General features: G+C 39.7%; 1 protein-coding gene across 1 annotated transcript; it reads left to right on the top strand.

Annotated features, from left to right (window-relative positions):
* The first annotated feature begins 406 nt into the window (after positions 1–406).
* On the top strand, positions 407–26,780 carry LOC145552192 (excitatory amino acid transporter 3-like). Its single transcript, XM_081608797.1, has 13 exons — positions 407–539; positions 10,131–10,271; positions 10,384–10,476; positions 10,582–10,693; positions 11,793–11,835; positions 11,922–11,981; positions 12,813–12,994; positions 13,157–13,264; positions 22,171–22,293; positions 22,385–22,579; positions 23,676–23,810; positions 24,163–24,267; positions 25,999–26,780. The coding sequence occupies exons 1-13, from the start codon at positions 491–493 to the stop codon at positions 26,150–26,152; spliced, it is 1,500 nt and encodes a 499-aa protein (XP_081464923.1). The 5' UTR covers positions 407–490; the 3' UTR covers positions 26,153–26,780.
* Positions 26,781–27,148: the final 368 nt, after the last annotated feature.

Here is a 27,148-nt window from a genome sequence, read left to right as displayed (position 1 = left end):
TTTCTGGTCATTTTCCAAAAAATGTAATCCAATATCTGGATGTCAAAATGAACAAGATCCTCTTCAACCAGAAACTTTTTAAATCACTTAAACACTGTTTTTAAATAAAAATATTTTTGTGAACTAAGAAATTAACAAATCAACTAAACTGAAACATAATTGTTAGCACATCAAATCACTGTAAAACACATTATATATATTTTTTAAATATTTCACGTTCACATTATTACAAGATCTATTATACAGAAAACTACAAATATCTTCCCAGAAAGCTACAAGAGGTCTTTCCTGCCAACAGCCATCACCATCTACAATAACTCTTTGAAGAACTAATGAGTATTTTTGAATTTGAAGTAGTGTTATTTATTTTACCACGGTATCCATAGAGACTGAATATGCTTTGCAGGGCATTTTTTGAAAAGTGGGTCAAATGTCTTGAACAGCTGGGAGTAACTGGTCCATCTGACTGGACCACAGTAACAAAAAAACAATGAGAGATAACCTACTTCAGGTATTTTGCTTATTGGGAGTTGCCATGGGTAAGTATTTACTTTTTTTCTGCTGGTGAGCGGTTAAACAGATGTGCTTAATCTGTTTTTTCTACAGCGTACATTAAATGTGAGATTTAATACATAGATGAAATGTTTAATTTTTTAAAAGTATTTTCTCTTAATGCTACTAAAATACAGCTTAATACACTACACCAAACAACTACATGTTAACATTTTCTGATGACACAGCTATTCGCTGCCTCATTTCAGACACATCACATTTAACCACCGACAGCAGATTAAAAACTGTCTTCTGTGTTGTGAGAAACATGTTCTGATCCTTAATATCCAAATATCACAGGAGCCTTGTAGATATTTGGATTTTGTGTTGCTTGTTTGTTACTTTAACTCTCTTGTGTGTTGTGTTTTCCTACTTACTGGTTAATTGATTCCACCATTGTCTTCTTGATGGTAACAGCTGTGCCTCGTTGTCTGATTATGCTCCGTAGGTATTTAGTTTTTCGTTTCTTTATCCTGAGTTGTGGGTTCCTTGTCGATGCTTACTGTTATTTGGGTTACCAGAGCTACCTGTTCTTGACCCTGTGTCTGTTCGAAATACCACTTGAAGTATTAAAAACACTGCGATTCCTCACCTCTATAGGCTGTCTGAGTGGTGGCAATCTTCTCAACTAGCAAAATCATGACAAACATATTTTTGACCTATTCTTTGGAATACAAATTGACAACAAACTTTCATGGACTGCTCAGGTTGACTAGGTCATTAACAGGGTCCAGTAGCAACTACACTTTCTGTGCAGGTTGAGGGCCTCTTCTGTCAGTCATGAGTTCAGATTCTTCAAAGACTTATTGTAGATCATAACGGCTGCCTTCCCAAGACAGTCTCATGAAGAGGACGGTCATTGTTGTCCACAATTTTCTTGATCCTCTGAAGAATCCTTCCTTGCATTATCATCTCCAGAGGTTGCACAGTCGTCCCCAGAACAAAACCAGCCTTTTTTTATCAGGCTGTTGAGCCTTTTCAGGTCTCTGGTTCTGATGCTGCTGCCCCAACAGCTGATGGCAGAAGAGATGACGCTCTCATCACAGACTTATAGAAGATCTGCAGCATCTTGCTGCAAACCTTGAAGGATCTTAGCTTCCTCAAGAAGTCCAGTTTGCTCTGTAACTTTTTATAGATGGCTTGACTGCTCAATCTCCAGTCCAGTCTGTTGTCAAGGCGAACACTGTTAGGTATTTTCTGAAACCTACATGGAAAAAGAGAACCACAGACAACGTATATGTCAACTGCTCCTCTGAGCCGTTCACAGAGCGTTCTGCCAATCTTTGGATACAGCTTGTCTTTTATTATCAAACTTCAAAGAGGGAGGAAAGGCAAGATAAGACAGCAGAGGAAACAGCAGAGGTCGTAAAACATTTTACCTAAACACAGCAAAGGTCGTAAAACAATTTAACATCTGTCCCATGATCTGAGCCCGGTTCAAATCTCGGTCAAACTGTTTCACATGAAGATAACAGGCAGCTGTGACCTCCAGGTCAGTTCACACATACAGTTTAAAGAAGAGAACACTTTAAACTGACTAACATTAGACTGAATATGAACTAAAGTAACAACAAAATGATAATACCAAAAAATCCCTATCATTCCCCCCTTTTTATCATTTTACCATGTGTACAAACCTTAGTCAAAAGCCAAGCATAGAAAAGAAAAGAAATAAAATAGAACCAATAAATGCAAGATATATATATTTCTCCTAGTCTAAACAGAAAAATTACACAATGAACATAATGAATAAATGAAATGAACAAAAACAAAAGAAAGAAACAGCAAAAAATCAAATGCAGTTTTCTCATCACTAACACCACTTGTTTTCACATTTTTGGTGTAGGAATCATTCAGCAAATGAATTAATTTGTTCATTGATTACAGAACATCATCATTGTTCAGAAAATCGTCAGAATCTCGAAACAAGTCCTCTTTATTTGTCTCATAGGATGCCTGTGCTAGCTGATAATTGACAACAGTTGTGTTAATCGCCTTAAACATCATACTTCGTAGGCAAGGAATAATGCAACCCGTAAAAAGACAGAACAGAACCAAAACAATCAGAATAGGTGTCACGAGCTTTAACAGTAAAGTCCACCATGGACCAGACGTGAGCCATGAAAACAAATCAAAAAAGGATGAGCCGCGTGTTCCACTCTCCACATATTTTTTTAAGATCCTCCAGCTCATATAGAGCATCAGAAATGGTTCCTCCAGTTCCTGTTTCATCCGGCACAAAAGTGCAGCATGTCGGGCCAATAATTTTGCAGACCCCTCCCTGAGGGGCAGTGAGGAAATCCAGAACAACACGATTTTGCATAACCATGTTTCTCAGTTCAGTCAGCTCCTTCGCGGTGCCATTGGCCAGCTGGTATGTGATGTTGATTAGTCGCAGTGATCCATATCTGTTAGTTTCAACGTGGCTTCGAACCTCTCCTAATCCAACTCCTGGAAACATGCTCTGCATGAACTTTTCCCCTCCGGTCCAAATCCTGAATTCCCATGGAACTCCAGTGTCTGTTGTGAGGCCTCCCCAGCATTTTGACCTCAGGCATAACTGCACGCTTGGAGCGGGTCAGCCAGAACGTGTCGTCCTTTCCTGATGAATACAATCGGGTACAGGAAGTACCAGTCTGCCATCACCCGTGAACCATAGTCTCCTGGCACTATGGTACTGCACAGCGTTGCCTCCTGTCGTCCAATGTGTGATGTTGAAACTCTTCTCTTGAAGCAAGTTATCACAGTCTGGGTTGTCCTTCCAGACCTTGGAGTTGGGAGTCACCCTTTGACCCCTGCAGACAATGCAGTTGATGTATTCCGGTGTCGTTTCGCAGTAGGTGTAAACTTTGTTACACAGATTTCAAGGTAACATCCCAAGAGAAACGTGTCCGTTGTTGAACACGCACCTCCTCAGAGACCCGGGTTTAGCTCCTGCTAAAGAAATGGTCTCTGGTATTTTCTATGCGGTTAGTGGAAATAGAAATATGTCAGTATTAAAGGAACAGTTCATAGATCCAAAAAGTTCCTTCGCGGCATCTCCTGTCCGAAGTAGAACAGAATAGTCATTTTTTCACCGTTTGCATCCCTTTGGCATGGGGACGCTGAGTCGTGGTTGTGTGCTCAGGCCATAGAGACACATCTGTTTGTCATCAGTGATGTGTCCTGCACGCAGACCTGAGTTGTGTGTAGCGATTGGCAGCTGCGCACACACATAGCAATTCACCTCTTTCTCCTCATGAGCAGTCCTGTTCATCAGCTGCCGCCACAAGTTGGTGCTGATAGTCATGTGGGTGGAAGTGATGTCACTTCCTCCTCCAAACATCAGACATGCTGCAGTCACAGTGCAGTAGAAGATCCATCTTGCATATGGAGTCTCCATTGCTGCTCGGCGTGCAGAGATGTCAAAACCTCCAAACTAAAGACGGGGGAATCTTAAGCGTTTCTTCACCGGGTTTGAGACGAGCTACCCTAAAAAATAGCCCCCCTTTGAAGTCCGGCCTTCCTCCCTCCGCCTACTTAGGGGTTCAACACTCCCTGCAGCTTGCAGTGACTGAGATGTCTCCAGCTGGGTCTTTCAGCAATCTTTACGACTGTTGGTGTGGTCATCAGCACCTGGAAGGGTCCTTCCCAGTGTGGGCTGGCCCAATTCTTTCTTTTGATGACCTTTATGTAGACCCAGTCTCCTGGTTGGATGGGGGTGGTTTTATTTATTTCCTGTAGAGGAGAACAGTCAGACGGCAGTAAATTTGCATTTAACACCTCTTTCTGTTTCAGGATCCTGATCATATAATCTGCCAAAGTTTGTTCTTCATCAGCTTTCTGTAAGTCAGGAACAAACAGAGGCAGTCTGTAAGCTGCCTCAATCTGCTGTTGAGGGGATTCTCATATAGAGCTTCACCAAGTCTAAACATTCTGGCCAGGGTCGGCCAGTGTCTGCCATGCACTTTCTTAATCTGCTTTTCACCGTGCCATTTGTTCTTTCCACAAGCCCTGCACTCTGTGGGTGATAGGCACAGTGGTTTTTCAATGTCATTCCCAAGTGAGATGCCATGTTTTGTATCACTTGGTTTACAAAATGTGGTCCATTGTCACTATAAACAGTCTGTGGGATGCCATGCGTTGGGATAATAGTTTTGCAAATAGCCTTAGCTACTGTCAAAGCATCTGCATGCTTTGATGGAACTATTTCAACCCATTTAGAAAAAGCATCAATCATCACCAAACAATATTTATGTGGTCCACTTTGTGTGAGTTCAATAAAGTCCATATGCATTGTTTGAAATGGATAAGAGGGTTTTGGGAACCTGCCTCGTTTTGGCCTTATGTTTCCCTGTGGGTTATGTTTCACACAGACTGGACATGCAGTACAAAAATTTTTTAAGTAAGAATTTAATCCATATGTGGTAAAATGCTGTTGTAGCATAGAGATCATCCCCCCTGTTGACACATGACTATGTCCATGTGTCAAAATCGCTGCTGCTCTAAATAGAGATTTTGGAAGGACCGGCGTACTATTTACTGAAAAAAATTTATCATCATTCAGTGTCGCCCCTTTAGTTATCCACATTTGTTTTTCTACGTTTGGAGCATTATCTTGCATGTCTTTTAACACAGCTTTGTCTATTACTTGAGGATCTTCTATCTGTATTGAAAAATTGTCTCCCCCATGCTTCCCAGCTGCAGCTTCCTTTGCTACTTTATCAGCTAATCTATTTCCATTTGAAACCTCATCCTGTCCCATGGTGTGCGCTGCACACTTACAAACTGCTAGTTTAGCTGGTAAATGTATGGCCTGCAAAAGATTCTTAAGCAAGGATGCATGGGTGACTGGTTTTCCTGTAGATGTTATCAAATTCATCAAAGCATAACTCTTTCTAAATAAAAATGACCATCCTGAAATTAAACCAAAACCTCAAATCCTCTAATTTTCCATTTCTTTATAAATTTAACAATCATCAATTAATCAACCCTAGATTAAAAGTTTTAAACTTTAGTCTAGAAAAGATTGCTTTAATTCAAAATCATCAGTTTAGAGTAACTAATTACAACCACTAGAGTGGCTTAAGATATCAAATTGTCCTTAACTTTGTATTTCGGTCCAACTGACAGTGTAATTTTTTATGTTATTTTTTAAAGTAAATGATTAATAATTTAATTAGTTACTCAGTTCTAGAATATAAACACCATGGTATTTATATTCCTCAACCACTTTCACATTTTCTCCTGTGATGGAAATAGGGTTTGTTCTAACCCGGTTTCTCCTGAAATCAGCAATCAACTCCTTTGTTTTGTTTACATTCAAGATGAGTTTATTGTTTCCACAGCATGTCACAAAACACCCCACCAGCGACTGTTTTGTCATCAGTACTCAACACTGCAGTTGAGTAGAGAATGACTCTGTGCTCAACTGCAGAGTTGTCTGAGTATTTCTATAGATGACAGACTTCAGACTTGTGTTGGAAATCTGACGTGTAGAGAGTGAAAAGGAAAGGCGAGAGTACAGTGCCCTGTGGTACTCCTGTGTTGCTGACCACTTGGTTAGACAGTTCTTCAGTTGACACAAACTGTGGTCTGTTTGGGAGTTAGTCATAGATCCAGGTGATTGTTAAGAACTCCACCTGTGTCTTCTGGAGTTTCTCTCAGAGCAGATCAGGCTGAATTGCTAAATGCACTGGAGAAATCAAAGAACATGATCCTCATAGTGCTGCCTGCTTTGTCCAGATGACAGTGGGTTTGTTGAAGCAGGTGTATGATGACATCTTCAACTCCAACTCCATGGCCATAAGCAAACTGCAGAGGGACCTGATATCTGCTTGTCTGCTTAAGTGGGCCATTAGAAGTCTCTAGGACCTTAATGATGTGGGATGTCAGGACAACAAATCTGTAGTTGTTGATGAGTGATGGTTGAGTTTTCTCACTGGACTCAGGTAGGATATCTTCTGCAACAGTGGAATCTTCTCTTGGGTCAAGCAAAGGTTGAAAAGGTGTTGCTGAACCATACAAAGCTGCTCTGCACAGGCCTTCAGGACTCTGGGGCTGACACTATCTGGACCTGCAGCCTTGTTCTGGTTCAGTCTCTCCAGCGGACTCTCGACCTGACTTCTAGAAACAGAAGAGGAGGTTGGGGGGGCAAAAGACAAAGCAGTATCTCCTGTTGATGTTATGGCGGCTTCTTGAGCCAATAGCTGATTACCAAACTTTAAGAAGCCTGACCTGCCAATTCCAATTTTGGGCAACACCAAATTTTTGTTTTTCTCTGAAACATTGCTAAATATAGCAACAGTGGGGTACCTACTGTTAATTGCAAATGTACAAACATGACCTGGTGCATAAGTCTCTCAGTCAGATCTCTGTTACAGCCGAGCAAAAGAGGACAGAGGTAAATTTTTATATCTTTGTCATGGTGGATTAGCTCAGAGGATAAAATCAGCTTCACTCTGTCTATAGGCCAATCACTGATCTCCCAATATTGAGGAAATCAGGGTTGATTTATTGGTGCACCTACACCAGCAACCCTTTCATCATTTGATCTATTGAACATTTTTCATCGTGACTGTGAGACAGAAACTTGGCAGCAACCAAGTGAATTCTTTCGCCTCAGCCACTCCACCACAACAGGGTTTGTTTACGTCACCAAGTGCTGCGACTCGAGCTGTGGAGGGGTCTGGCAATGACCCACTGCGAGAACCGGAAGGTCTCACTGTTACATATGCCTGCCTACTTCTCCTTTGGGCTGTCTACCTTTCTCCTCTCTAGCCCCATGTTCACCATTGTTGTAACTATTTACCAACCACTCAAATATAACTCTTTTAAGAAAGACTTTGCTGCTCTGATTGTCCATCTCTAAGCCCTCTCACCGAATGTCATATGGATTTTATCATTCACTTTGATGATGCTGATCTCTCCTTCTCCAAATACTTCTTACGTCCAGTCCTACAGGACCTTTTAAGCTGCTCTGTCTGGACTCACTCCTCTGAACTTCTCCTGATGACCTTCCTTTCACTGATTATTTGCTGCTCTCTTTTAATGTTAAACTCCAATGCTCTTCCTCCAAACTTTTATGGTCTCTTTCTGTTATATCAAAAATGTTGTTTTATCACACATTGCTGACCATTTCACCATTGTTCATACTTCTGACCCAGATTACCTTGCTTGCATCCGTAATAATAGCCACACCAATATCCTTGATTTCCTCAATCCCTTGAAAACCCAGCCAGTGCACCTTGGTACACTCCTGAACTTTGTTCCAGGTTTCTTCTATACACAAAAACCTTGGCCCCAACTCTTCTTCATGCATCACAGTTGAACTTATGTCCCCTCCGCTGCTGACATTGCTGACGGAATTTGCCAGTGTAAGCCGTCTTCCAGCCAGCCCAATAGTTTTCCTACAGTTCTCGTCAAACCCTGTCTTACTTCTCTGCTCCCTATCATTCTAACATCATCCACTCCTCTCTGTCCTCTGGTATCATCCCCGCGGCATTTAAATCCACAGTCATTACTCCTATCAACAACAACCTGGTCTCCATCCTTCGAACTTCAACAATCTCCATCCTATTTAACTTACCATTCATTTCTAAAGTTGTGGAAAAAGTATTCACCAAACAATTGCATTTTCTGTCACTTTAAGTAGTTTGTAGTTGGATTCAATTACAGACATACAGAGACAGCCAATCAGTTTAATATATCCAGGTTTAATAAAAATAATGATTAATTAAATAAACTTACAAAAATCACAGGGAGCTAGGGCAGAAACACAAAGCAAACTTCCAATGGAAGGAATCCAGCAAGGAGACACGAAGAGTACACACATGGAACGAGAAAGGAATGGAGAAGTGACAGAAGGAACCAGCAGGGTCCATCCATCCATTTTCTTCCGCTTATCCGGGGTTGGGTGACGAGGGTAGCAGCTTAAGGAAGGAGGCCGAGATTTCCTCTCCCCTGCTACTTGTTCCAGCCACTGGATCCCAAGGCCTTCCCAGGCCAGCTGAGAAACATAGTCCCTCCAGAGTGTCCTGGGTCTTCCCTGGGGCCTCCTCCCGGTGTGAGGTGCCCGAAACACCTCACCAGGAAGGCGTCCAGGAGGCATCCTAACCAGATGCCTAAGCCACCTCAACTGGCTCCTCTCCACGTGAAAGAGCAGCAACTATACTCTTAGTCCCTCTCGGATGACCGAGCTTCTCACCCTATCTCTAAGGGAGAGCCCAGACACCCTACAGAGAAAACCCATTTCAGACGCTTGTATGCGCGATCTCGTACTTTCGGTTATGACCCAAAGCTCATGACCATAAATGACAGTTAGAACCCGTCCCTCTACCTGTAGGCGGAGGGAGGCTACCCATTGGGGCAAACCCCAACGTACAAGCGCCCAGATAGGGGGCAACAAGTATGCCCACTCCTACCCGGCGCCTCTCACTTTGGGCAACTCCATAGTGGAATGTCCAGCCCCTCTCAAGGAGACTGGTTCCAGAACCAGAGCCATGCATTGAGGTGAAACCGACTATTTCAAGCTGGAACCTCTCCGCCTCACACACTAGCTCCAGCTCCTTCCCCACCAGAGAGGGGACATTCCACGACCCAAGAGCAAGCTTCTGCAACCGAGGATTGGACCGCCAGGGCCCCCTCCCTCGGCCACCACCCATCCCACACTGCACCCAACCCCTTTGGCCCCTCTCACAGCTGGTGGGCCCATGGGAGGGGGGACCATGGGCCCACCAGCCAGGCTCTTCGGGCTGAGCCCGGCTGGGCTCCATAGGTAAAAGTCCAGCCACCAGTCGCTCGCCATCGTGTCCCATCTCCAGGCCTGGCTGCCCAGTGACCTGCGTCCAGGCAAGGGAACACAACTAGGGGCAGAAAGCCCAAGACATCATCGCTCCTAGGATCATTGGACACTCAAACCCCTCCATTACGATAAGGTGGCAGCCCAAGGAGAGGGAACCAGCGAGGTGTGAAGTTTTAAAAAAATATATATTTACCGTTATGGGAGTTTGTTTTCTTTCCGGTGATCCTTTCATCTTTTAATCTGTTTTATATCATGATTGTGGAAGTTGTTTATATTGTCCCCAGCATTTCCATTTATAAAATAGCAGTATTAAACAAAAGATAGTAGGGTGAGTTGTTCTGCAGTCATTTCATCGTGAACCATTGTATTATCACCATGGCATTTTGTTACTGTGTGGTTAGTTGATTTAGATGTAAAATGTTAAAATTTGAAATTTACATGTGATCTTGGATGCGTTAATGTCAAGTTCAGTAAATAAAGAGATTACTGAAATTTCTTTTTTTTTCAGTGGCTCAGTTGACAAACTGATGGATGGTTTTTAGATGTTTGTTTTTACAGTGAAAACACAATATTTAACAAATTATTACAACACATTTTCTAACTTTTTAATATTCAGCATTATTCTTCCTAATTAACAAACTAAAAAAATATGGAAAATATGTCTGCAAAATGTATCATTTGCTATTATTTTTAAAGGACTCCCATTTATTTCTTAAGGTTTTACATGATGAAGTCTTTTTTTTCATATCTATTTTGTATGAATGCTTTTTGGTTGTTTTGTTTTTTTGCCCTATAGGGTTTGGCACTGGGTTTCTGCTGAAGGCTTCACCTCTTCTAACTGAAGAATTGAAAGACTGGATCAAAATACCAGGGGAAATACTTATAAACATGCTTAAGATGTTTGCTGTATCTCTTATCGTGACAAGCGTGGTTGCAGGCAAACTAAATATGATTTCAGATCCTTGATATATTAACTTATCCTCATCTTTTTGAGGATATTTTGTATGAATGTTGATTAAAACATGCAATTATATGCTCTCTTTTCTCAGGAGTAACTGGATTAAACACCAGAGTGTCTAGAAAAACAGCTATCATCACATGGACCTTCGTCTGTGGCTCTACCTTCATTGCCGTAATTCTCGGTAAATTTATCATGGGCAGCAGATTTTAAAATAGATTTATGAAGACCGCAATAGTTTGTTCTGTATTATTGCTTTTGACATCCTGCCTGATACTTTGTGTTGCAGGAATGTTTCTGGCTCTCACAATCAAGCCTGGTGTGGGAGACCATAAAGTAAGCAAGGAAAAAGAGGATAAGTCGACCTTCGTCTTTCACGTGATCTTGCAGGATCTTATAAGGTGAGACAAAATTCATGATTTCTTGTAATGTGTTCCAGTACAGAGAAGTTAAAATAGACATTTTATTATCTTTGATTACCATCAGTTAAACTATCCGTCAGGACTCTGGGTTTTTGGGTTTGGTTTTGATCTTATTTATCATTATGTTTTAGTTCATTTTAGGTTAGCCCTTCAGGGTCATTTCACTTTTATTATTTGAGGTTATTTAGTGTGATTACAATTGCATTGTTGCTTTCTTTATCAGTCCTTTATAGTGTTTCTAGTTATCTTTATTCTTTAGTTAGGTTCTGTTTTTCTTGTTTGTCTGAGTCTATGTCGAGCTTCTTTAGTGATTATAGTTTATTTTGTATTTAATCCTTCTAGCTCTCACTGTAGTATTTCTAGATCTTATTTTGTCACTTTAGGTTTTTTTAGTCTTTCTTTAGTAATTCTAGTTAGGCTATCTTTTTGCTCAGATCTTCTAGTTTCTATAGCTCTATGTCCCCTAGTTCTTATTGTTAGATCAGCCTTCTTTCTGTTTAGGTTTGTTTATGCTTGTCCCTCGTGACTTTTTGTCTTCTAGTTTATCAGGTTTTCTTTAGTATTAGTGTATTCTTTCATTTTAGAGGGTTTTTTCAGGTCCTTGGTGTTTCCTCTGTATTTTCCCCAGTATATCTCCTTAGCTTCCCTGTGTCATCTTCTCCCCACCCCTCAGCTAGCTTGTGTGAAAACTATTCACACCTGCAACCAGTTATATCATCTGGTTAGGCCCGTTGTTCTTTTTACTACCTCCCAGTATTTAAACTCTTCTATCCCAGTCACAACTTGCTAGTCTGTCTTGTCACCCGGATTGTCACTACCCATGTTTCCCTCCCTGGATTACCTGTTGTTCCTTTGTGTTTTCAGTTTGTTTTGTTTTTGGATTTTCTTGAACACTTTTATTTTTGGTTGATTTTCTTCATTAAAACATCCACTTATTTCTATGTCCACCGCCACGCCACACTGTGACACTATCTAGGTTTTTGTGAAATAAAAGTCTGGATAAAATAACATCTGCATGTTTTTTTCTCTTTAACATTTACAAGCTTAATTTTTTATGACTCTCCTGTTACTTGCATAGGAATACGGTTCCAGAGAACTTCTTCCAGGCTTTCTACGAGCAGGTATGCTTTTGTTCTGGCCCACAGCTTATTGTGTAATTTCCTATTTGGGGTTTGGAAATGTAACACAGTTAAATTTTTTCTCTCAGTACGAGACTGAGATTATTCAGATTAATAAACAACCTGGCCTCTCCCTTGATCCAAACCTGGTGAGTATTTTCTTCTGATCTTTGTTTTCATTCTAGAATCATCATTTTACAGCCACAAACTTCAAATTGAAGAGGAAGAAAAAGAATGGCCTTGAGTTTCTTTTTATTTAAAGCCTGAATGGGGAGGTGGTGTTTGCTAATGTGACAGTAAGGTGTGCCATAGTTAGGACATAGGACAAGCAACAAGGCAAACACTCATACTGTCAGGATCTTGTTTTTTTTGTTTGTTTGTTTGTTTTGTCATTATTTGTATTCCTTTCTTGCTTCGTTCTGCCTTTTTTCTATAATTTTCGTAGTGATTCTGGTTTTTTCTTTCGAGTCCTTTCCTTAGTTTCTCTATTTTTCATTATGTTTCTTATGTCTAATTATTTTTGTTGGATTCATTTCCTAGCCCAAAGTCTGCTCTCACTCACCCCGTGTGCCTCTTTCTGTCTCTCCTCAGCCTGCCTTCTGCTTTCTCTCCTCACACCTGCCACCCATTACCTCATTAGCCCAGATCTTTGTTCAACATTCAACCTAACAGTAGTAATACACCTTTATCTTTCACTCCTTGCTGGTTCCCTCCTTTACTTTCCATTCGGCTCCATTTTGCTTCTGTTTATTTATTTATTTTTTCTGTGTGTGTGTAAAGGGTTTGATACTTGAATTTGCACCTTTACATTTCACAATTATGCAGTGCCTTAGGGTGGTCTTTTACAAAATAAATGCCTTAAAATCAATGGTTGTATGTTGACTTACCAAAAAATGAATTGCATTGTCCAACAAGGTGATGTACTCCTACAATATTGTTGTCAGAGGGCTGGAGCCGCCATACTTGTGTTTTTTGTGCAGAATGATACTGAGACGAAACTAGTAGGCAAGTATGTTGATGGACCCAACATGATAGGACTGGTCATCTGGTCATTTGTCATCGGCATCCTGTTAAACAGGATGGGACAGGAGGCAAGAATCACCGTGGAGACCATTCAATGCCTCAACGATGCCATAAAAGTTATAGTCAACTGGATTTTGTGGTAAGATCAGAGAGTATCTGGGAAGATGCCATTTCTTTTGCATATTCAGTTCTATTTACATAGGACAGCTGCTTCCACTCTTAACAGTTAATTTAAAATATATTTGGAACACCCTATTTTATTAAACCTTTTTTTTTTTTTTTTTACTGTTTTTTGTTTCAGGTACATGCCAATCGGAGTTATGTTCCTGATCACAGAACATGTGTTGGAGGTTACAGACTGGGACGCTGTCCTTAAACTCGCTAAGTTTGTAGGAGTGGTTTTTGCAGGGTATGTCCAAATATCTTTTCTTTTTCATCTTTGTTGCCAAATTGATATCACTGCTCCTGAGGTAGCAGCACTGAACTCTACCTGAGTGACATGAGAAGAAAACTGTTATGAAAGTATTTAAAGAACAGTTTACAGATTTTACTGAGATTTTCCTCTTATGCTTAGAGATCAGCGATGACGTATCAGCACATTTAATCGAGCATAACACGCTATTTTGTTACTGGAAACCATACTCAAACATCTATCAAAGCTACATTTATAAACAATTGTACTTTTAAGTATGTTTTTAATACATAGTTCAGAATATTTAAATATGCTTTGTAGCTATAACAATAGAATAGGAATGGAATATTCTGATATTGATGTATTATGAGCCACTGTTGTACTCGAGAACGGTCTTGGTCTCGAGCACGCGGTGCCCCAAGACATGCGTAGTGGTTTTCTCTCAGCGGCAGAAGATGTCTGTCTAGTCGTCAGTAATAGAACAGCGCTGCATAAATCATAAGAAATCTGATGGCTACAGCTAACTTAGCAGCGCTTCGCTTTCACAGACGGTGGGGACAACGTCTAACTTTTTTCGCCACTTAGAAAAGTAGTTCAAAGAAAGGTAAGCTCCGTTGACATGATGCTAGCAAAGCTAGCTGTATAGAGATAAGAATTTGTGATGAAAAAAAGCCACTCACTGCACTGAATTATTGTGCAGAGGTATTGACTGACTTGTCGCATATACAGGTCCTTCTCAAAAAATTAGCATATTGTGATAAAGTTAATTATTTTCCATAATGTAATGATAAAAATTAAACTGTCATATATTTTAGATTCATTGCACACCAACTGAAATAATTCAGGTCTTTTATTGTTTTAATACTGATGATTTTGGCATACAGCTCATGAAAACCCAAAATTCCTATCTAAAAAAATTAGCATATTTCATCTGACCAATAAAAGAAAAGTGTTTTAATACCAAAAAAGTCAACTTTCAAGTAATTATGTTCAGTTATGCACTCAATACTTAGTTGGGAATCCTTTTGCAGAAATGATTGCTTCAATCCGGCGTGGCATGGAGGCAATCAGCCTGTGGCACTGAGGTGTTATGGAGGCCCAGGATGCTTTGATAGCCTTAAGCTCATCCAGAGTTTTGGGTCTTGCGTCTCTCAACTTTCTCTTCACAGTACCCCACAGATTCTCTATGGGGTTCAGGTCAGGAGAGTTGGCAGGCCAATTGAGCTCAGTAATACCATGGTCAGTAAACCGTTTATCAGTGGTTTTGGAACTGTGAGCAGGTGCCAGGTTGTGCTGAAAAATTATATCTTCATCTCCATAAAGCTTTTCAGCAGATGGAAGCATGAAGTGCTCCAAAATCTCCTGATAGCTGCTGCATTGACCCTGCCCTTGATAAAACACAGTGGACCAACACCAGCAGCTGACATGGCTCCCCAGACCATCACTGACTGTGGGTACTTGACACTGGACTTCTGGCCTTTTGGCATTTCCTTCTCCCCAGTCTTCCTCCAGACTCTGGCACTTTGACTTCCGAATGACATTTGCTTTCATCCGAAAAAAGTACTTTGGACCACTGAGCAACAGTCCATTGCTGCTTCTCTGTAGCCCAGGTCAGGCACTTCTGCCGCTGTTTCTGGTTCAAAAGTGGCTTGACCTGGGGAATGTGGCACCTGTAGCCCCTTTCCTGCGCACGCCTGTGCACAGTGGCTCTGGATGTTTCTACTCCAGACTCAGTCCACTGCTTCCCCCAAGGTCTGGAATCGGCCCTTCTCCTCAATCTTCCTCAGGGTCCGGTCACCTCTTCTCGTTGTGCAGAGTTTTCTGCCACACTTTTTCCTTCCCACTGAGGTGCCTTGATACAGCACTCTGGGAGCAGCCTATTCATTTAGAAAATTTTTTCTGTGTCTTAACCTCTTGCTTGAGGGCGTCAATAATGGCCTTCTGGACAGCAGTCAGGTCGGCAGTCTTACCCATGATTGCTGTTTTGAGTAATGAACCAGGCTGGGAGTTTTTAAAAGCCTCAGGAATCTTTTGCAGGTGTTTAGAATTACTTTGTTGATTCAGATGATGAGGTTCAGAGAACCTTTTCATGATATGCTAATTTTTTGAGACAGGGATTTTGGGTTTTCATGAGCTGTATGCCAAAATCATCAGTATTAAAACTATAAAAGATCTTAAATATTTCAGTTGGTGTGCAATGAATCTAAAATGTATGACAGTTTAATTTTTATCATTACATTGTGGAAAATAATGAACTTTATCACAATATGCAAAAATTTTTTAGAAGGACCGGTATGGGACTACGCTGTGTCCAAAAGTATGCAATATAGTGATGTGACATTCAGAAACAGTCTGATTATTCTGCACGGGTCTTTACTTATTAGATAGGACTGGAGTGTCACTGAGAGCCGTTGTTCTATCAGATTACTATACGCTGTCAGAATAGTATACATGCTGTGAGTACCATGCCTGCATGCGTATCCGTCAGAGGAGTTGTCAGTTCACCATATGCAACAAGTTATGATGAAAATAAGTCATTAAATTGTTTTCAATGATAACTATATAGATATATATGCGTTGTCGTGGTTTCAAAGTGTATTTAAAGCAGGGTCTGGCTGCAGCTGGAGTCAGCTACAACACACGCTCGTGTAAAACTCATCAACCTACTTAACCGCTAAGTCAGGATGCCATACAACTGTTAATAACAAAGTGTATGACGATCTACGTCATGATTCTATGTTGCTGATTAAATTAAATCTTATGGTAATGACGTGTCTGATAAATATAGCCGTGAGTTTGTGCTAAGCGTATGACGACCTGACAGAGCACCTGTTCTTTGTTCTTGTAATTCTCTGAGTACACCGCAGTAGCTATCATTATTTTATTTAATTATGTACATTTATATTTTTAAATTAACAAATAACTAAAACACAAGAACAAAAGAGCATGCATAGCACGCACATTGCTCTTTGATTGTTTTCGTTCAAAGTGGCAGCTGTAATGTGTGCCGTGGTGTCAGACTGCCTGGCTTCATGTAGCAGAAGAGAGGGCGAGAACTGTCATGATAAGCGTCTTGTGCTTGTTACTTCTTGCTTGTTGCTCCTTGATCAGTGTTCATAGTTGAGCGTTATTTACCATCAGGGCATTGCCTCAATTGCTATGTTTAATGGTGCAGACAGTGGTGGTTTCTGACATAAGCAATATGGGCAAACACCCTGGACGTTTTCTACTACGAGACCACAACGGATTGTAGCACAGAGATGGAATATTTAATATTGGTAAAATGTATACCTAGGTGTTTTTATGGGACTATGGATCTTTCAGATCAATTTGAGAAGCAATTTTGATCATATTTTACATTTTAATGTGTCATGTAGCGTGGGTCGCTGGTCTTGGTCTTGACTCGGTCTCGACTTCCCTCGGTCTTGGTCTTGACTTGGTCTCGGACCCTAAAAGTCTTGGTCTTGTCTCGGTCTCGGGTTAGGTGGTCTGGATATGTGATGAGCATATTACAAAGCATACAGTCATTCATAATTTATTTAATAAATGATTTAGTAATATCAATACATATTTATATAACTATACAAACACAAGTAAATAATAATTAATAATGACACAAATAAATAATGATTAATACTGAATAATATATATAATATATATTGGATACATACAAATACACAGGGGTGAAAGTAAGGGGGTACGGTAGGGTACTGCAAACCCTAAAAGATTTAGCGGGGGTACGAAGTACCTGCAAGAGAGCGGAGCGTCTGTCTGCTGTAAAGAATCAATGGGTTCAACTGTACAGCCGTGAGAGCACCCACTAATCAGCTGTGACTGATTAGTTTTTATGAACAATCTAAAACACGACTTAATCAGTTAATAAAAAGCTTCCCCGCCCCCCATTTCATATAGTTTCTGAACTGTTCGTACTTTGCTAAAACAGGGGGGCAATAAGTCAATCGCGGAAGGTTTTGAGTCGATCTCGGCATTAGGTGACAAACTGAATGCCGCCAGGACGCTGAGACCAGCACGTCCTCCTTTGGCTCCTTATCAAAATGTTCGTAACTTTATTAAAAAACAGCAACAAAAAATCAACAAATCATGTTCAAATTAATGACCCAACAACAATAATAATCTCAGTGATTATTGTTTAAACAAGGTGTTGCGCAATTCTGTGGGTTTCGGTTCCATTACCAAAATAACTAGCAGAGCAGGAGTTTAAAATTAACTAATCAACTACGGCTGTGTTCATGAGATGCTTATTAATGATTGCAAAATAAATATCAAGCCTGCAAACCTAATATTGTAACAGACTGAATGTTATGTTTTTAACGTAATCTCTGGTTGGTTTGTGGAGTGCAGGAGGTTGCCATGACAACGGGTGTGTTTTAATCACAGAAAGACGGAGAGTAAAAAGGTGCGAGTGGTTTAGAGTTGTTCACCTGTTCAGGTTGTTTTACCTTTGTTTTCCTTTGTCTTGGCTCATCACAGCCGCTGTAATTCCTGAACGTTCAAAAAAGGACAAACTTGGACTAATTACCTCGTTCTTTGTGACTATACGTCATTTACAACAAACATTAAACATGGTATATATTTTTCATTAAGTATTTAACAAACAAATAGCTTCTACCGCAATAATTAGGTGAAATTAAATTAATTGTCTAATATAAAAAAAATAGTTTGGTGCTGTCGGGCTCAGAGTTTGAGAGGCTTTTACTCTATCCAACTATTTTGTTTTTTGCCTTTTATTTAGTGGAAATATTGATGTTGATGAGACTTTCTCCAAAATAACCTTTTTCAACCTTTATAGCTCCACTGTTAAAAATGAGGCTCTAACATTCACAAATGACAGTGAAATAAAATCCAGTCCAACATCTGGTTTAAGGTGATTCCACTGGAACCTGTTGGAGGAAAATATCCCAACTTCAGAAGATGAGCTTTAACTTAACAGAGCTCTGTGGTTCCTCCTATCAGTATGAGAGTCAGGGTGAGGAGGCGCCATGTCAGGAAGAGAAGTGGAAGCTGCAGGATCTTCAGAACAAACGGGTCATGATGCTAGGCCTCTGTCTAGACACAGGATCAATATAACCAGTTTAAAAGCTAAAATAAATGGTTATATGCCAGACATGGAAAACTGGGATCCACTCCAGGCCATGATGTTCAGAATTTAGGTATCATGGCATCTCAAGGTGTCAACATTGCAGCCAGTGGGCTGAAGGAAATATAGCTTTATTTTGTAGCATTTCAAGAGCTACCCAGCTTTTATCGCTTCACAAAAATATTAATCAGCACAGAAACTCGAAAGCACACGAATATATATAAATATAATTTTTTTTCGTCATAGTACCCCCAAGAATTTATAACTACTTTGTTTTTCAGCCGACGAGTTCTAGCTTCAGAGTGATTCACCAGCTGAGATTGAGTCCAAAATCCGATCCGAGATTCATCCGTGCTGAAGTGAATCCATCTCTCTTTAAAGATATCTCCCACTTCTTCCTCACATCGTGTTTTTATGAAACCTTCAAAACAAAAACAGAAGATTTGGGATGTGTCTTACTTTTGACAGAGTGAAAGAATTACATATAAATAATAGTCTTTACGACCTGTGTAAACTTTGCTGGTGAATGTTATAACACATAATATAAGTTTTATAAAATATGTTGCATTGTTTCATTTCTAATGTAGGCTCTTGTGTCAGATAATCTAAGCCAATGTTAGAGCATAATTTTTTTTTTTTGATTTATGGAATCTCGGTTAGCCTTCTTAGCGGGGCGGAACCCCGTATTACACCAAGCACCAGTGTTGTAGTACTCGAGATCGGTCTCGGTCTTGTCTCGGTCTCGGGCGCTGAGGACTCAGCATTTTACTTTAAGACCAGTCGAGACCGCAACTGTGAAAATATCACTAAATGTACAGCATACTATCCAGTTTATTTATTAACATTATTTTCAGTGGAGGCAAAATGCACCGATTAAAATCCAACCAAAAACGTGACTTGCCAATTACATGTTTCTGGGAGGGTGGAACACCATCCCACCACACTATATTTAATGGTGCAGACGGTGGTGGTTTCTGACATGAGCAAAATGGACAAACACCCAGGGCATTATCTTTTTAGGGATGGGACTAGACCACAGCGGATCGTAGCACAGAGATGGAAGCAAAGCACTTTGCTTCCATCTCTGTTCTGCTTTGTTCTGCTTTTAATATTGGTTAAATGTATTAAGTATTTAATATCTAGGTGTTTTTATGAGAATATGGATCTTTCAGATCAATTTGAGAAGCAATTTTGATAATATCTTACATTTTATTGTATCATGTAGTGTGGGGCGCTGGTGTTGGTCTTGACTTGGTCTCGACTTCCCTCGGTCTTGGTCTTGACTTGGTCTCGGACCCTAAAAGTTTTGGTCTTGTCTCCATATTGATACACTCTGGTCTTGGGCTTGTCTTGGTCTCATGTTAGGTGATCTTGACCACAACACTGCCAAGCACTATAGCTAATATTAGCTGGTATCTCGCCGGCGGACATAAATACAGTAAAGTAATATTCTAATCCAGTGGTTCTTAACCTAGGTTTGATTGAAGCCCAGGGGTTCGATGAGTCGGCCTCAGGGGTTCGCCGGAGCCTCTGCCACGGAGGTAAAGCCTCATTAAATAACTTGTGTAAAGTCGTGATTACGCGCCCTGCTTTGCCATCACTTCTGCAGAGGATCACATTACATTGCTTAGCCAATCAGTGCTGCGGAGGAGCACTGATTGAAGGAGTTCCACTCTCAGCATGGATTTGAACTTGTCTTTAATTACTTCAGCAAAGCTCACAGTTTTTACCAAATTCTGTAACTTTCGATGTGCTTCTAAATCTGCTCCATAGTTGCATTTTTTCGGGCTTGCTACTGCCTCTAGAGGCGTGGGGGTGGTAACACAATTAATATAATTACATTACTAAATCAGAATACCGCAAAGTCTTATTTATTATTAATTTTTCATTATCTTAAGAATGTAGAGCAAATTAAATGATCTAAACAAGACCTTAAAGTGGTTCCAGTTTCTCTCGATGGCCAACCTGCTGAAACTGGCAAATTTTAAATACCTTTGGTCGTTCCTGAACAGTCAGCTCAAGTTTGCTGAAAGCACTGACTATATTTTGAATAACTGTTCTCAGAGACTATCTTTTAAGAAGACTTAGTGATCTTGGGGTGAGCCAACTAGACTCTAGTTGGGTTACCCTTATGTCTTGAATTTGGAAAAAAAATCATTTTATTTATCACTAAAGAAGGGTTCAGTGAATGTGCATATAAATTTGATGGGTTCGGTACCTCAAAAAAGGTTAAGAACCACTGTACTAATTACAATATATATACAATAATATGTCCATCTTACTTGTGAAATGTTGTCTGTCGAGCCCTCACATCAGTAGTCCATCGATCTGAACAACAATATCCCTCAGTGCTGAGGCATCTTCTGCTGTTTTGGTTGAGCAAACTAGGAGGGAGGACCCTTCCAAGATGGCTGCCGTATTTTCTACGCCGGAGCAGCCAATGCGGGGTCTACTCTTATATTATGTCTACGGTTATAATGGCCAGACCTCCTGTTTAAAAAGAAGCCAAAGTTTGTCACCTAATACATATGAGGTATGTGTCTTATTAACTTTACATTTCTTGGAGAAAATAATATTGACTATGTTCTCTTTCTTTGTAATGTTAGCTGAGCAATTCAAACCTGCTGTAAGTTAATGTTAGCTAAAGTTATTAAACTCCATAATTGTAAGGTTAGCCATTAATATTAAAACATATTTTAAAGGCAGACAAATAGATTTTTTTTACATCCAGTTTTAATCTAGCAAATTAAAAGCTAATATGTTAGTCAAAGTTATCCTTTGTGTGCATTATTTAGCAACTTGGCTGATGTGACATGCTGCTTGTGTTCTTTGCTTTGCCATCTTTTTAGGTGACCACATTGAATTGAATCATCTGCTATGAGAATGTTCAGAAGAGATTCACCAAGTTAGAATTCATGAAAAGGCTTTCACCATGATTAACACTGACCACAACTATTGAAAGAACAACTATAATTTCTGAACATTTCTGGACACCTTCAAAGAGCTGCTTCCAGGAAATGAAGACAAGAAGAAGATCTCCATGTTTTCGAAGCGTTACAGGAATGCTATAACGAAGGAAATGGCTGACTGTTGAAATAATCTATTTTCTTAAGTTAAAGAATAAGTAATCATGCTTTAGTTTTTCAATCAGTATTTCAGAGTTACAATATACTCACCAGATTTAAACCCTCTGTTTGAAGAACAAGTAATCTTCTGTTTTATTCCACTGTACAAAGGTTTTGTTCTAAAACTATGATGGTAGTTATTAGTAGTTCAGTGTCTTTCGCTTCACTTGAGGTAAAAGACTGTTGGCATAGCATTTGACACTAATAACACTCAATGACATTTTCATAACTGTTGCTACTTGTTTCACTTTACTTTAAATAAGATTAATGACACTGTAATGCTTAATGACATATTCATAACTGGTGCTACTTGTTCCACTTGATGTAAAAGGAATTATTGACTCCAAATCATTTGACAGTGTAATAAAGCTTGATTATAGCTTTATTGTTGGTCCAACTTGTTTTACCTTATTTCAGGTAGGGGAAATATTAAGAACTATTTTGTTAAAGATTTTGACAGTGTAATAATACTTAATGACATTATTATGACATATGACAATTCTTGGTTAATGTCAAGTTGTCATAACAAAGACATTTTGAATAATGTCAACTTTGTATTAAAAGTGTTATGATTTACCGAATGACACTTTATGACAATGAATGTACGAATAAATGTTTAATACTTAAGTGAATATGTAATACATCTTTAACACCAAGTGTGACTTTGTTGTGTTGTTCAGGTTAGCAGTCCAAGCCTTCGTTCTTTTCCCCATGCTTTACCTCATTTTCACCAGACGGAACCCTTTTCTTATCTTCAAGCACATCTCTAAGGCTTTGACGACAGCATTTATCATTGCATCCAGGTTAAATGTTCTGTTTGTTGAAAAAGCATGACACTTCTCTAGTTTGTTCATATAAATGGTGCACCAATAAAGGATGTGCTTTCTACCAAAGTGCCGCCACTCTGCCTGTCACCTTGCAATGCTGTGAAAAGAATGTGAAGATCGATAAGAAACTCTGCCGCCTTATGTTGCCCATCGTCACCAGCATCAATAGGACTGGAATGACATTCTATGAAGTGGTCGCTACTATCTTCGTTGCCCAGCTTCATGATATCACGCTGGAAGTCGCCCAGATTGTCGCCATTGGGTAAGCTGCTTCATACAAGTGCATGGAATTGAGAAAAGGTGCATGCTGGGATTGTTAAGAGCAGTGATTTATCAAATGGGTAGCATTTCCCCCTTTTTTTTTTTTACAAATCAGTAGAGGAGATGCTTAAATTAGCTGATCTACCACATTGATCACTTAACACAGTGCTTCTCAAATCTTGTCTTCAGCCCCCCCTGCGCTGCATGTTTTATGTGTTTCCCTACTGCCACACACCTGGGTTGAATCTATGGGTGATTAACAAGCTTCTCCAGTACTTGATGCCTGCAGTAAAGGCAATGCAATCATTTAGATCAGCTGTTGCGAAATACAGGCCCATCTAAAACATGCAGAGCAGGAGGGCCTTAGGACCGGAATTGAGAAGCACTGACTTAACGGGTGCAAAATAAGCTTCAAGTCTAAAAACATAAAACTAAAACAATTTTGACATTCAATCCTGACATTTCTGATCACCTCACTTGACAAAATATTTGCAGATTTCAAAACTATATCACTGGAGAATATGTTATCTATCTCTCTCTCTCTCTCTCTCTCTCTCTCTCTCTCTCTCTCTCCATATATAAATTCCTATGCTTCATGTGTTCTATATTCAGCTTGTTCAATATTACTTAACCTGAATGAGCCCATCAGTATAAATGACAATGAACAAGTCTAGCATAACCTAACATAACACTCATCGGTATCTGATGTTGCCGCAGATTATTGATCTGCTACTTATCGTGTATCTGGTTCAGAAAATCAAATTAACAAAAAACCAACCGATAAAACCAGAGTCCAGGTTAGCAGCTGATACAGTAGAATCACAAATATTAAGCTGAATTGGGCAGAGTGATGGCTATAATCAGGGTTAGAGCCAGAGGAAGAAGAAGTGGACAAAGGTTCAGGCAGCATGTCAAAGACAAGGCAGTCTATTGATTCTAAAACATTAATCTGGAGGTGTTTCAGGATATTTATAGATAATTTCACTGTAAATTTTAAACTGAACCAAATGGACAATAGGAAAGGATTGATAAAATTGCAGATTGTAGCATTTCTGTTGCTGGGACAGGGATGCTAATTGAGTGTGCTTGGTTTGCAGCTTGTCTAGTGCCATTGTCACATTTGGAACTGCAGGGATCCCAGCAACAGGAGCTCTGACCGCTATCCTGATTCTGACAGCTGTGGGACTGCCTGCAGAGGATGCTGCCATTCTGGTTGGGGTGGAGTGGATTCTGTAGGTTCAACTTGCTACTTGTGTTTAAAGTGTACTTTTACCATCAAACTATGGAGTCACTCTGGATGGAGTTATGATGCTCTATCAGACAGCTTGAAATTATTCTTAACAAGGGCATTATTTTTAACTTGCATAATAAACTAATGTCTAGGATCACCATACCAGTGGGGAAAGCCTGAGGAGAGCTTGTGTAGTAATGATTAATAAAACTACACTTGGAGAATGATTTCAACATCAGTCTGAACTGTAGAAGACCTGGTGCATCTGGTTGTTGTAGACTGAGGCAGAGAAAACCTTCAAGAAAAACATAGTTGAGTCTGACAGCATGTTCGTTCTCTTCTGTGCCCTTCAGAGACCATTTCATCACGTCGGTGAATGTGCTAGTAAATGTCTTTGGTGTTGCTATCACCAACCATGTGTGGCATGACAACCTAGTAAGCCTGGACAAAATACCAAGGTAAATGAAATCATTATAATGATATGTTCATTTGCAAAGACACAATGTTGCCAAAAGTATTCGCTCCCTGATCCAAGTCATTGAATTAAGGTGTCCCAGTGGCTTCCACAGCTGCAGGTGCATGAAATCTACGACTGAGACTGAACAAATAGGTCACTCTCAAAAGCAACAATGAATTTGAGACTACCATGATGAGATGCCACCTGTGCACGACTTGAAGTCATTACATTTCCTCTCCTGGACTCTAGACCAGTGTGGACATTTTGTCTGGAGTTCCAAATCCTGCCTCAAATGTAACAAAAAAGAAAAAAAATGTTTAAGACTTTTGTCCCTTGACAAAGTTGCTGTTCCACTAGTTTCTTCTGACCCTTTACTTTTGCTGTAAGAAGAGCATCTTCAGATATGCTAGCTGCTGGGTTGCAAAAAAAAAAACTGTTATCCCAAGGGTTATTGCCACTGCCATTGAATAATGGCCACTCCCTCCGTAATCCCAATGACCTCTACCAAAAAAAAAAAAAAGTCAAAACTTTTGAAAGTACATAATCTATTTCAGCTTGCACCTTCTGGTAGAATATGGAAACAATAAGAAGTTGAATTAACAGGATTGACAAAAGTTTTTAACGCCACGGGTTATTTTTGAACTGTTTCAAATAATTATCTGATTGTAGCAGGAGATGTTCTACTCGTAAAACGCTTAGATTGTGTAAATATAATTTTGTTTTTCACTTTATTGTTAAACATCCTCACAGTCCTTCCTGTCCCTGTGAATCTCACTTTTACACAAGTCACTTTTTTCGAGCCTGGCTTTGGAGAAGCCAGATCTCTGATGCATAAAATGGATCATTTGAAAATGAAACTCATCGCTGTGTTTGGTTGTGTTTCATTCTGATCATTTCTAAAACCTAGTTTCACCCAGGATGATGCATTGTTAGTACGCAATGGGCAGGTCGCACTTTGCTCTGCTGTGACAGGACTCTTGGTAAACAGAGGGGGATCCTGAGAGCACTGATGGCAGGAGATGAACTGGTTTTTGCTCTCTGTGAAACCTATCAGCAGTTCTCTTCTGCTCCAGCCCTGCTCAGCCCCAGCTGGTTTCTGTACCACTTCACTCCCTGTACATGAGCGTGATGTCAGACTGGTGGTCCTGGCAGTGAATCACCGCATTTCTTTTTACCATTTCAAGATCCCCAACCCTGTGGGAACAGTTGGAAAATGGCTTCTTCCTGTTAGCACATGATTGAGCACCAGTACACAAACCAGTGTCCATAACATGTATTATTGCATTTTGCATTGAAGAACTTAACTGGTTTTCTCATATCATATCTAACCTTGTGGGTTGAGAATAGACACCCCTCTAGATCTCATGTGTGTGTGTGAAGGTAGATGAAAGAATACTGTTGTCAACATTGTGTAAATCCCTTTCTGACCTATATCAGCCGTCTCTGTATTATTCACTCATAAACCCACATAACAATGGTCTAAACAAGGGGTGCCCAAAGTTGGTCCTTCAGGACAGACATTGGGCATCCCTGGTCTAAATGTATCAGAATGTCTTCAGTTTTGAGATTTTTTCTTTGAAAGGTTTAATAAAATACTAGGACAAATTCTGGTGAAAAGAAATCTTGAATGTAGATTGTTACAAGTCATTTACACTAAGTGATAAGACAAGAGGTGCTTTAGTCACATTTTGTCTTGAACTTTATTGACCATGTTTTACATTTTACCTGATAGTGTCGATGAGCCTCGTCTCGTTAAGGACATTGAGCTGGACTTATCCTGTTTGGACTCTGATGAAGAGTTCATCCCCTCCGTTTCCTCCTCCGCCTCAGGATCCATTTCATCGCGAAAAGGGGATCTTCTCAGCATAGTAACACCAACAAGCTGAAACCTCTGGACAGGGATGTCACCATCCTGGGGTGTCTGAGCTGATCATTTTCTTGTTTGTCGATCTTTATTATCAGTAGAATGGGGCCATATCAGTTTATTCATCTGTATTTAATTTATTTATTTTAGTTTTTGCAACTTTTAAAATATCTATTTGTGTGATAATATTTTATTGGTATGTAAGTTGTTAATATCTACATAATAAAAGTATTGTTATGTGAATATAATTCATCTATTCTATTATACATTTTATTTCTGTTATTTTTCCTTTTGCATGTTATGTATTATTGTTTTTTTTATAAATTTCATCTTTCTCCTTAGACAGTAGAAGTATTTGTCCATTGTTTCCTCACTAATCAACATGAGCTGCCACGGTTTCTCGTCTTCTATAATTGATTATCTCCCACTTCCAGACCAACATTGTTTTTTGTTTTTGTCTGTTAACTTGATTTGATCATATGGATCATTTCACTGTCTCTCCAATTGATTAAATGCCTCTCTTTCTCTTTGTTACAACTGTAATTTTGTATTTCACTTGAGTGTATTACACGTACTCTGTATACAAAGTTTGACTGATTGATTGGTACAACAATACTTTGTAAATCAATAAAGTTCTGTATATTGCATAACCAGGTTTACTGCTTCAGACTGAAAAAAATAACTGTAAAAAAGTTATTTCTATGAACGACCTTATGAACATTGCATGAAATTATTTCATGATAAAAACATTTCATATCAGTCGATGTAAATTATTATTGATTGATCTTTTGTTTTATTTATCTGAAATACTGCCAAACTGGTGGCGTAACTTATGCAGAGTTTTCACTCCACACTGTTTATTTTTAAGCAGTGAAAAGGCAAAGTGGTGAATCCTGAAACTACTGCTGGGCAAATTACTAAACAGGTTGTTGCTAGGTAACAAAAGAGGGAGTTAGTTGATGCAACAACCTTTCTTAGCTGGCTGTGAGAAGTTGAGTAGGGAGTCTATCTTGTGCCT

Source organism: Poecilia reticulata, chromosome 7 (assembly GCF_904066995.2).
Source record: "Poecilia reticulata chromosome 7, P_reticulata-male-v2, whole genome shotgun sequence".
In the NCBI taxonomy this organism is placed as follows: Eukaryota; Metazoa; Chordata; class Actinopteri; order Cyprinodontiformes; family Poeciliidae; genus Poecilia; species Poecilia reticulata.
Note: the sequence above shows the minus strand (reverse complement) of the source record. Positions and strands in the feature narration are given on the sequence as shown.